Here is a 12,248-nt window from a genome sequence, read left to right as displayed (position 1 = left end):
ACATAACTAGACACCGAGTCTGACAAAAAATACAATCTCGTAAATGTATCAGGTGCTTTTTATACAAAACATACTGTGACAAGATTATAAATTTGCAAACTAAATCCTCTCCTTGACCTCCTTTTGAATGGTCGGAGGTTTATTTTATATTTTAAGTCTGAAGCCCCAGCAGGAAGTAACCTTTGTGATGTCACGTTTGCTCATCTCCCACTACAGCCTCTAAACGCTGAGTAGTGCTCTCCAAGACAAATGAATTCAATTTGACCTGCAAAATTTACTCTCACTTTAGAATAAAACAAGTAAGATTCATTTCATCAATCCCTGTCAGCAATCCCCATCCACCGATTTAGTTTAACAAGTAGCTCTGAGCTCCTCGTAATGACTGTGAAGATGCACTTCAGGCTTTAACACTACATTCAGCTGCTGCTCTCTTATCTTCTGTGTCATCACGGATTACGATGATGAATCTGGGAAGCTCAGATGTCACTGCAGCCTATATATTTCCAAATCCATAATGAAGCAGCTCCACCTGCTGCCTGTCCTCGGTCAGCCAGTCACAAGGAACACATGTGCCTTGAATTATCACATAAATAGACCTGAGAATTGCCCTCTTCTCCCTCCCCCTCTCCCTGACATGCTGCACTCAAGTAAATGGGAGGATGATTGTCTCTGTGGTGTGAAACCATTTCTTTCTCTCAGTGGTGATCAGTTACTTTGTGTGTGTGTGTGTGTGTGTGTGTGTGTGTGTGTGTGTGTGTGTGTGTGTGTGTGTGTGTGTGTGTGTGTGTGTGTGGTTGCATTTTGTTACTCAGTGGTTATTCTTCCATTTTTGAGAGGTCAGCCATGTTAATGGGCCGTAACCAGGGTTACGAAAATGCCCATCTGGTGGTTGTCAAAAGAATTTTCTACATAAAAGGTTTGGAAGATTTTCATTTCATTCTTAAGTGAGGGAATGGCTGCTCTACATAATGTTCTTATTAAAGTCTCTTGACATGACATGATACGTAATGTTAGGTTACCTTTGACTTTACCACAGTTGATCATCATCTGCCAGCTCGCTGCTTGAGATGTGTCAGTTTAAGTGAGTGGAGGATGGATGGAGGAGTACTGGGGTGCAAGGGGCCATGCCAGTGCACTCAATCACCACCAACATACACACACACACACACACACACACGGCTGCCAGGCTAAAGATATGTAGCCCATTTTTATTTTTCACTGGAGGTTATGGCCAAGGTGAAGAGGAAGTACTGCAACATAAAATGTCTACGCCATAACTTCCCCTCAAACTGTTTGGGAAAACTTCGAAACTTTTCAGAGCCTCTTGTCCTTCAGCTATAAAAGATACTGCTGCAGCAATCAGACAAAAACAAATATTGGACAAAATTCAAAAGGCAGATAAGTCTGAAAGGCTCTTTGTTCCCCAGGGAACTGTAACTCTGAGAGGCCTTTTATTATAAATAATAAGATACGGAAGTCTGATATCGCCTCTTATCAAGAGATGATAAGACACCAAGTGTTCATGGGACATTCATGTATTTGTGGAAAGAATAGAAAGATCCTTTAACAAAATGCAAGTGCTATCAGAAGCTACATGCCAGGAATGATAAATAATGAAATATACGTAGGATCTGGAATGCGTGTGAAGACTCCTAACCCACGAGCCCACGCCTGCCCTGACAGCTGGCCGCAGCATTAGTATGCGTTAAAAAGGGCAAGATACACCAGGTGTCTTTGAATAAAGCATGTCCCTGTCAATATCACCGCCCCATTTCCACCATACCTTATCTTTCACTATGTCACTAGACTGATATCCTTGGAAACACACCCACAGTGTAACCTGTTACAGTCAGCTTCTTAAAGTTTCATTTTGCAGGCATATATGCCAGCCATCAATCAGGAAACAGCAAGAACAATAAATATGTGATCTTGCCTGAACCATGCCATTAAATCATGTCTGAGAGAGGAAAAACAAAGGAATAAGAGGCAATAAACATGCCTCAGTCCTCAATCTCTTCTTCCCCCTGGCTTAATATGATATCCTCAGTGTCAATGAAGACAGACGACGCTACACACCCACAAACACGAGGTAAAGTCAAATATTGAATTCTTCCAAGGCTTTCAACCACAACATGTCACAGATGAACACACAGATGGAAGACAAATATCAGCTAGATCAACTATGCTACCAAAATGACCCAAGAATGAGACAAAGTAAAGACAGACAGAAGACGAGCTTGTCTGGCACCGTCTCAACCTTCAGGATCCTGCTGTCGCGACAGCTTTGTGTTTTCAAGACATTTTGTGCGGCTGCTGAATGGATGCCAGGGTTTGGATGAGTGACTTGAGCACAACCAGGGGCTAGCTTGTCGCTTAAGCTATATTTGGCCAGACAGCAGGAGACTAGCACAGACTGTCTGGCCTGATCGGTCTTGACAGTTTCACTTCCCCACTATGTCTCCTCTTCCAGACGACTCAGCTTGACATACACAGATGAGTGTGCATAAGCGAGCTGACATCAGGCACGGATTCAAAATGCACGAGCGCTGCGAGGAGCGCACGTGCAGAGAGGGCAGAGGATGACACAGCGCAAACCTCGCCAAATATCCCCTCACAGATCTGTGTTCCGAGTGACACGGCTTAAGTGTTTTTGGAGAGGAACACAGCAAACAGATGAAACGGGAGCCCAGAATTTAGACAGCGTTATAAAAACATAACGAGTGAGGTCAAGATAAAGCTTGTTTTTGCAGTTTGCAGTATTACAGCAGAAAATCTTCCACAGATTCAATCTAAACTCTTTTTTTAAAGTGTCCGGTGAGCACATGCATGCATATATATCATATAGCTTAGCTCACATGACAGTGACAGTTGATGCTTAACAAAGAATACTGCCCTTGCTCAAGTGTCAGACTCAGAACTTATCAATCGACCCTTGTATTTGATCATAATGAACCACAAGGAAGCATCGTCCTTGTCAAAACTGGCACGTGAGGAGGGGCAAAGTCTATAATATAATCTATACGTAACGACTGCACTACAACTAGGTTCCACCACTGGAGGGCTCATGTCAAAGTGTTCAGCTCTGATCGTACACTGCATTGTTATCTGAAAGAAAACTATTTTAATGAGCGGAGGAATTGTCCTTGAGACTGAGCAGGAAATGACACAATGACAATGTCTGCAATGTGAAGCCATTCTACTGCAGGGAGAGAGAGAGAGAAAAGAGAGAGAGAGAGAGAGAGAGAGAGAGAGAGAGAGAGAGAGAGAGAGAGAAAGAGAGATCTTCCTACACCTAACACCTACAGTATTGCCGTTTTCCACACCTCCTCTACCATTTCCTTCCATCACCAGAGGCTTAGCAAGGCAGGATTACAACTAATTATGGTCCTCACCCTTTCAGAATGGATCCTGGGATTGAGGATCATCTGTTTATTGTGTACGACCCACAGTCACGAGATGGAAAATGGTCATTTAGCATTCAATCAACTGTAACAATAATAATAATAATAATAATAATAAAGGATTAAAAAGGCAACAATTTGTGACATTAAATTCTCATAAAGTCATGCCTCCATGCTCTAAAGCTCCCTGAGGTTTACCAGCTGGTTGTGGTTCAATCACACACAGTTATTATTGCAATCTCGGGAATGTTGACAAAGCCAACTCACCAGAATTTCCTTGGCCTTCCTATTCGGAAAGGTGAGCATGGCATTTTGCAGGTTTGTGCTTTTAGTCCCTCAGGTTTTGCCGCTGGGAGGAATTCGCTAGCTGTTCTAATTTCCAGTGCCAACCCTCCTGTGGGTGCGTACCCGCAGGAAGAGTTTGACTTTGGCTCCCCTGGTTCTCCCCTTGACGTCAGAGGAAATTGGTTTTATATTTCTCTTTTGTCCTCCGGTTGAGACGTCTGATGGCTGTTCTCTGGCTTCATCACCACTGGTGTAGTTGTTCAGATTCAACAAGCAGCACTGGTTGAATATTCACCTATTGAAGACTACTGCTCAACATTAAACTGCAGTACATTATGTTAGGCTTTATTCTCCTCTTCTTTCTTCTCCTCTCATCCTCTCATCCACTAACTTCCTTTCTCCTCTTTGCGTCCACACACCTTTCATCTCCTGTGCTGCTTTTTATTCCTCCTTCGCTTCGGTGTCTCTCCCTCTCGTCCTCTTCCCGCAGCGTGCGGTGTCGTGGTTCTGTTTACTCGGATGCACCGGCAGCACAACAGCCAGACTGCAGTCACTGCTGAGTAATGCGGGCCTAAGTGTCCGGGCCTGGGATCACTTTATCTCTAATCCAGAGGGGAGAAATGACACTGCGGCAAGGTGCTGTTTACTCTGGTGCAGGCAGACAGAGGGGAGCCACAGCCTGGCATTTGTGCCAGCACACGTAAAAGACTTAAGAAACACTGCGGCCTATCTGCAGTATGCAGCAGCAGCAGCACTCTGTCACTGTCACTGTCAGCACTGCGGAGAAGTCCCTGGTGCTGGTATATTTGTAACAAGAGGACAGTTGAGGTATGAGGCAGAATGGGACAGAAAGAGGTGTCCATGTCCTCCCAGCCCATCTGCTCTACTTCTAACTGGATCATTCATCTTGCTTACACACCAGCCGGCGGACTGATTCCTCACATAAAGAAGTCCGGCCTGATCCAGACACTGAACACTCCACAGGCCTGCAAGCTTTATTATACCTGATTGCGTCAAAGTGTCGACACAATTCACCCGATTCAATCCAAAAAGTTAAACGTGAATAACTCACCATAGGCTTCGGTTCTTGGAGAACGTCTTGTCCACTCTGGAAAAAAAAGACAAAGGAAGGTAAAGCTGTTACAAGTGTGTGTAACACCAAATACTATAAGACACAATTCATGTATCTGCCAAAAATGCCTTATTCTCCTGTGCAAGGTTGCATTATATATGTGACAAAGACCTCCAGAATGAATCCCACACAGTCTGTGCTCTGGTGTGAGCACATGTCTAAGTTTATCCTGTCTAATTTAAGTGTAAAAATGCAGAGGGGCGGTGGTCGGTCCCAGCCCCTTACAAAAAGTTTAAACAACTGAGAATGGCTGGCTAGGACATCAGCTGGAGGGACTCTAAATAACTTGTGCCATCTGCTTGTAACAGCACGTCTAAAGCTGATTCCCAGTCTGGTTTGTCATGAGATTAAGTGGAACTTGTCCCGGGTCGATCTGTTTTGTAGTGAGGCCCATTCGTCTCTGTGAGCAAAGAGTAAACCACCATATGTCTTTATGTCTCTGGGTAAACACGCTTCAACAACCACATGGTGCAGTGCTGGACCTCCTCAGTTGACAGGAGAGGCTGCACCGTCCCATTTTTGCCAATAGATGGCACTGTGTATGCAGAAACACGAGTCCCAAGTTTGACAAGTGACATTCACAACAAACAAGGCCAGCAAGTCATCTTTCACGATTTATGATCTCAGCATTTTAACACCCTCGCCTCGAACGGACCCAACTTTTAATCTGCTTCTGGTATCACATCATAATCACATAACATAACTCCTCCTGGCATGAGCCTCTACATATACTGCATGTCAGTATACTGTCAGAGCAGATGATTGATGCTGATGCTGTTGCACCATGGCCCACTGATTGACTCACGGCTGTGGGCCTGTCTCCTGTGGTAGCTGTTGGCGGTGAAAAGGGCACGGGGGGCGGGGGGGCGGGGGTGGGGGGAATGTTTACGACGTCTCTCAAGCCTCCAGCGGCTGCCACCACTGACATAGCTGATCTTAAGGAAACGTCTACCATGCATTACATCTACAAATACAAATAAATAGTAGAACAACAAACTCAAACACAGACATAGAAACCCAAGTCAAACACAGGGTTGTTGCTTCTGATTTGTGTGCTTGTGCCTTTTGATGTGGACGCTTTATCTAAACGTTAATGCTGCCTCCTATAATTCATCCAACTCCAGCTTCATCCCACAGCCGGACGACTCTACCCACCCTGTGTCCATGTAGATCCAATGAAGTTGAAACGCTTTCCCTGCACAGAATTAATTGCATGTTCTATGGCGTCATGACACATCAACATCCAAAGGATCCAACAGGGATATTCTGAAAATAGAATTTGTATACACACCTCACAGCCTGGAAGAGAAACCAGGTCACACACACAAACAGATGGCAGGGTACAGGAGGAAATTCTGGTATTTTCCTTTTCTTGTCTGATGGTGAATGGTGTATGAGAACTTCCCAAAAGTTGGTACTTCTTCTTTTATGTTGGAAATTTTCCCACACGGTACATAATGACTACAAGCTTCCTCCTTCCGAGAAACCGTGCATCTGAGAGGAAACAGGGTAAGAGTGTTCACTGTGCTATAGAGTCACGGATCGCATCGTGTTACAGTCGGTTGAAGCCCGATTCGCCCCAGTGCAGAAGATCATTCTTCCTTTTCATCCCCCGGCCTTCATGTGACATGCAGTGACAATAAGATGAATTTCGTGGCGCTGTTCTGTCTCAAATCTGCCACCGCTGAGCCTGACAAACACAGATGTGCGGATAGATCACAGATCTATCTTATATGGAATGCATATTTTGTCCTTGGGAGAAAAATAACAAAGTTATGAACTGTCAGCCCTGGGTGCAGTTGGAGCAAAGCTATCCTCCTGTGTGCTACATCAGAAAGAATAACGTTTTCCAAACCCCATCCTGTGCCGCTCCTCCACTCTCAGGTTTCATGGAATTCCCATAAAATGAAATCAAGTAGGGTGTGTCGAGATTATCGCATTATGACTCCAAACTGAAATACTAAAGCCAATGCAGGATATTGGCAATAAACCCAAACCCTTTCAAACCAGAACTTGACATCCGTGTGCTGAGGCCGACTGTCGCCATGTTGTCATAGATGAGAGATGAACCGGTTTAAATGTGCCAACATGGACATGTTTACTCAACATGGTGATGCAGCAAAAAAATCCACTTATCTGACGTTTTGTGGTGGAAGAAAACAAACACTTGAGCTAAAGGGAAAGCTGGTTGATTTCATTCCTGTCTTTAGGAAGTGCAATTTATGAAAACAATTGTGTGATTCTGTTTTTAAATGAATCCCACAAATCACACAAGTCTTTTCTAGAAATTGCGTGACTGATCAAAAGAATCACAGCTCACATTTTTGTCCGATCATACATCCCAGCTGAGACATCCGGAGCAAACCTGGACTGAGTAGAACCACGACGACAACAGCTTTCAGGCGCATCATCAACACAAAGAATATTCTGTCCCTCTCTGCGAGAATCATGGTCGGAGTGAACAAATGTAGGCTATAACAAATTTGCCTGTGCTAATGCATTTGTGAGACATGAGTCACATTTGCACATTCAAATCTCACAGTGAAACAGTGTGAGTGTAGCCCAGTTTTTTCCTCCTCTTTTTAAAAAAAAGAAAGACGACAAGATGAACCAGCACATTTTGGAACGCAGCACGGCACACACACACACATTACAGCTCAGCAGGTGGAAGCCAAATACTGGCAAATAGTTTTTTATGCCTCCGCTACACCTTCAGCATGGTATCATTAATTAAACCAAGCTTGTTTCCATGGAAACATAAAGCCACAAGGGAAAAAAAATCCTGAGGCGTGTCTCAGAAACATTTAGTAAACACCGTGTCAGCAGCTAATTACTTTATTCAACTCAAAGTGCCTTTGAGTGCAACTTGTAATTGCTTTGTTGTTAAACTTTGAGATATTCAGCACTTGAAAAATGAGCATGTGGATCTCTCCTCACTTAACATACGTGACTGAATGAGCATGTGTCCGTCACACTTAATGCCTCTGGTAGCTTGTATATCATGAAGTGTTTATTATGAACATGAGCAGTTAGCTCCTATGTAACTCAGCTCACATGACAGCTATTTCTCTACCCTGAGGCAACAACAAATGTTTGCGGTGTGTCAGTGTTACACCCTGCGTTTTCTCATTGTGTGTTTGTATGGCTTTATATGCTGCAACCAAAACAGTGAATGAAAAGGCCACACATCCCAACACACCTCTGAAACAAAATCTGGGGTCAAGATGGAAGATCATCTTGTACAATTAGCCATCTCATTAGCAGCAATTGTGGTTCTCCCTTTCACAGGGATACAAAAGGTTCCTCCGCTTAGACAACACAACACAATGTGGACTTCACCCAGGCTTGGGAGTCGGTGGTGGAAACTTAAGTGCAACAAAGTGGGAGGACACTGTGCAGTTTTTTCGATGAGATATTCCTGCTGTGCGTTCAGCCAGAATAAGCAAGAATGAATTCCGTTTATTTTGAATAAGGTCCATCTCGCACCAACACCTAGACACACTCATTCTCATCTCTGAATCTGGAGCTGCTCATTGAGAAAGCTTCAGAATAGGAAATGAGTATCAAAAATAGACTTGCACAATGCTGGACCATTTCTTCATAGACAAAGTGTAGGCGTATAATAAGAAACAATACACACTGTCTGCTGTATCTGTAGGCCAAATGTGGGCTGAATGAGGCTATTGAGCATAAAGTTGATGAATGTTCCCTTTCAGTACAGTGACACACATATGACCAAACGCTTATTCCAATATGTCTCCAACTGAACTGCCACTGAAAGACACGCTCATGTGTTAGTCATCAGCGTCATCATGGGCAGGCTTTTGCTTTGTTCTGTCCCGTTACTAATGCAGTTTTGTACACTTCATATGTTATATGTGTCATCTCATTTTAATTTCCGAAAGTGCACCGTCACTGATGATATCATGACCCCCTGCTTGGTGGTTGGGCGGGGGGCATGTATGTCAGCTTGGCTCAACATACAGAAAGTGTTAACGCAGGCCACTGGAGAGAGGTCGTGTTTGTTCTGCATTCACTTACTAGAATTATCTCTGGTTTCACTGCTGACTTCCTGTTCTCACATACGGGGAAAGGACGCTGTTGTTTGATGTACTTCTCTTCTCTTCTACGGAGATGTGATAGAGTTGTTGGGACTCGCATTACATGCTTTTAACAACGGACCACCGGAGGGCTCTTATTGTGAAGCAGCTACAGGAAGTGATGGACGTAAGTTAGCGAGATTAGTAACATCTATAAACGTCTTGCTGGAGAAACATGGGTATGCATCTGAATTTGAGGGAAGGAAAAGATTGTGGAGTTTGTTTAAGGGCAGGAAATGTATTTATCTGGAGAGGATGAGATCATTGAATTCACAGTTCCTTAACCCTTACATAAATTGTAATCAGCGTAAATGTGTTTGGATGGTGGTCAGTGGCCATTGCAGCCTGTCTCGTCCGCTCCCTTAGTATGTTTTCCCTTGGATGGCTTCCTGCTGTGAGCATGAATATTAACATGAATGGTGAAGTGACTGAGGAGGCCATGAAGAGCCCTCTGGTTGCTCAACATCTCCTGTTTGTTTTGCCACTGCCCTTGGAAAGGTACTTGGATGGCCTCCCCCCGTCTCAAGTGTCCCTGCCCTTCAGTCAAATCATCTTTTATCATGCAAACATTTGTTGTTGTTTTTTTTGGTAGAAGCAACCTCTTTTGTCTCCCTGCTGTCTATGATAGAATATTCAACAGATTTAAAAACACAGACAGTGATTCTTCCAGATACATCATCAAAAAGAACCCAAAAGAGACACACAATGCTCAAATTGAAACATTATTTTAGTAAATTGAGAAATATGCCCATGCAGCTCAACTTTGACTTTCTCACTCCATTTAAGACTGGAAATCCTCTATTCTCCCATGAGTCTATAGTCTACTTGTTTCCTTGTAGAAATGACATTTCCCAATCAGCTGACCTACAATACAGGACTGCTCTGGCTGTAAACAATGCGGGCCTTTCGTTTAGTTGTTTTGGAACGGGAGTGACACATGCGCATACTTCCATTCCTTCCATCCGACATTACAACATACCAGCATTGTTCAGGTTGCCTTCAGGTCTTATACCTGAGACAACAGGCAAAGCATCCAGATACATTTACAGAGACACAAACCCAGGCATGAGTGTTTATCTCATGATCTGAACGAACACGGAGGAGGCGAGAAACAGCAAACTAGCTGCGTGTATTGGAAGCTACAGTAAGTCAGAGGGCCACCACACAGCAGCACATGTTAGAGCATGGAGCTAATTAGAGCCAAGGATGGACAAATTGGTGTATTGTTTTGAAGAAATTGACACGCTGTCTGGGGATGTAAAAAAAATCTACCACGATATTCCCACAGTGGTTCGGAAGCTTTTGGGCAATCCTGCTAAAAAGGATTGGAGCAAATACAAGCACATCAACAGAATGTCAACAAACTGCTATGAAAGCTGGAACATCACACATGACTAAGCATTTCTGTAGAAAAACTAAGCTACCGTCTACTGTTTTACAAAGTGCAGAGGGACTCCATTCCCTTTGGGTGAATGACGATGGGATGCGGTCTGTTGGCCCCTGATGTGAGTCATCAGACTGACCTACGGAGATGCCAAGTGTAACATTCAAGAGCAGAAAGCAGAAGAGGTGTTTACCACCAGCATGTTGGACTGCCTGCTCCAGTGGATATTAGCCACGGTGCATTTCAAGAATTTCTTCAGGCTACACCTAACACGCACAGACACACACACACACACACGTACACACACACGTACACACACACGTCCAGAAGTCAGGCATTCAGTGGCAGTGGAGCACCTGTTCACCAGTATTTGCTGAGTGTGCGTCTACAGTGAAGTACCCTGCACATAAATACACATGGGGCATGACCAGTTGTTAATCACACATGGATGTACAACATAAACACACACACACACACACGGCAGCATGTAGTGTTGCTGCAGTGACTGTAAATCCATGCTTCCTTCCGCTCTGACAGGGCCCTCACTGACACTTTGCTGTCATCTGCACTTTGTGTTGCCGTTTTATCGCCCTCGTTTCGCCGGAACAAACGCTCCGATTTACCGAACCAGGGTGTACGTCGAAATATTGATCCCGTCCCTACAACCAGCAACAGTAGGAGAATCATCACGTCCTAAACAACGCAAATACAAACAGTTTGACTAAAGACAATAACTGGCAGCTGTTGGTGAAGATGATATGCAACTGGCACACATCATAATGAGACAGAACACACACACCTACACTCACACCTACACTCTCTCACACACACACACACAGACACAGACACGCACACGCACACACACACACACACACACACACACACGTTAACTGTGTGTTGTCAAGATTTGTACAATTAATCAGAAAACATTCCTTCTTACCCTCCATATGCTCCAAAAGTGAAACTCCTCTTTCTCTGCGACATGCCTGCAAATGGATGGCAGCGAGTCAGTCAACTCAGTGCTGAATGGAGCCAGCACTTGTGTCCCTAATGCTGAGTGAGCATGTGTGTACGTGTGTGTGTGCGTGTGTGTGTGTGAGTGAGTGAGAGAGTGTGTGTTTGTATGTTTTCACTCTACCAGCCTCTGCTCCCATGCCCTGCCTCTCCCTCGCTTGCACGCCTCCTTTACAAACAGGGAGCAGAGACGACAAGAGGACGAGGCAGGAAGGGGAGAGGAGGAGAAGGAGGGGGAGGCAGGGGAGGAGGAGGAGGAGGAGGAGGAGGGGAGGGGGAGCTGAGGGGCTGCTGACCATACCAGTCTCCCAGGGAACCGGCGTCGAGCGGCAGCCTTTCTCACACATACACACACACACATGGACTACATCCTCTTCTCTCTCTCTCTCTCTCTCAGACACAAAGAGCGCAGAGGACACACTGCGAGCGTTCAGGGTGTTTTTAGCCCTGTAAGATTAACAGGTAAAGGCAATTAACCCAGTCAGGTGTTTTAAAAGCAAATTAAAGCATTGATGGGGAACAATTTTCAATGACTATGGTAGAGAGAGGAGAGAAGACGGGGGATGACTTGGCGTGACGCGCACACGTCTTGTAATACCAGTTCCCCCTTTCTCTCTCTCTCTCTGGGAAGACAGCTGGTCAAACAAGCTGCAGACATCAAGACAAACGCCCTAATCACAGAGCCACGCTGCAGGTTAATAAAGCCGCCGCGCCCGCTCAGGTAACGACCTCCTAACAAGTTCCTCATCTTTTCATCCCATCTCCCTCTCCAAAACGGATCCTTTTGTGAGAGCCTCACGACGGCCCCGGGGCTCCGCACACACAAAGGGACGAAGAATGTAATATAATCTGCATTCATATAGCTGCATTGACTTGATGAGATAAATATCTGGAGCCGTAGTCTCTCCTCTGGCAGGCTCCACTTGTTGTGT

At 44.7% G+C, this 12,248-nt stretch overlaps 1 protein-coding gene across 9 annotated transcripts in view; it reads right to left on the bottom strand.

The window, feature by feature from the left end:
* Positions 1-11,562, bottom strand: part of rap1gapa (RAP1 GTPase activating protein a) — a 31,502-nt gene extending 19,940 nt beyond the window's left edge. For 2 of the 9 annotated variants that reach the window (XM_076166659.1, XM_076166662.1), the window contains exons 1-2: positions 11,243-11,562; positions 4,759-4,794 (exon numbers count right to left, since the gene is read on the bottom strand). In XM_076166659.1, coding sequence (XP_076022774.1) covers positions 4,759-4,794; positions 11,243-11,286 — 80 coding nt within the window. In that variant the 5' untranslated portion in view covers positions 11,287-11,562. Of the gene's footprint in view, positions 1-3,668; positions 4,109-4,758; positions 4,795-6,109; positions 6,175-11,242 lie in introns of those variants that run through there. The other 7 variants (XM_076166656.1, XM_076166652.1, XM_076166655.1 and 4 more) reach the window with 7 other exon arrangements.
* Positions 11,563-12,248: the final 686 nt, after the last annotated feature.

This window comes from Genypterus blacodes, unplaced genomic scaffold, assembly GCF_046128005.1.
Source record: "Genypterus blacodes isolate CSIRO-AG114 ecotype Tasmania unplaced genomic scaffold, CSIRO-AGI_Gbla_v1 ptg000156l_1, whole genome shotgun sequence".
NCBI lineage: Eukaryota > Metazoa > Chordata > Actinopteri > Ophidiiformes > Ophidiidae > Genypterus > Genypterus blacodes.
Note: the sequence above shows the minus strand (reverse complement) of the source record. Positions and strands in the feature narration are given on the sequence as shown.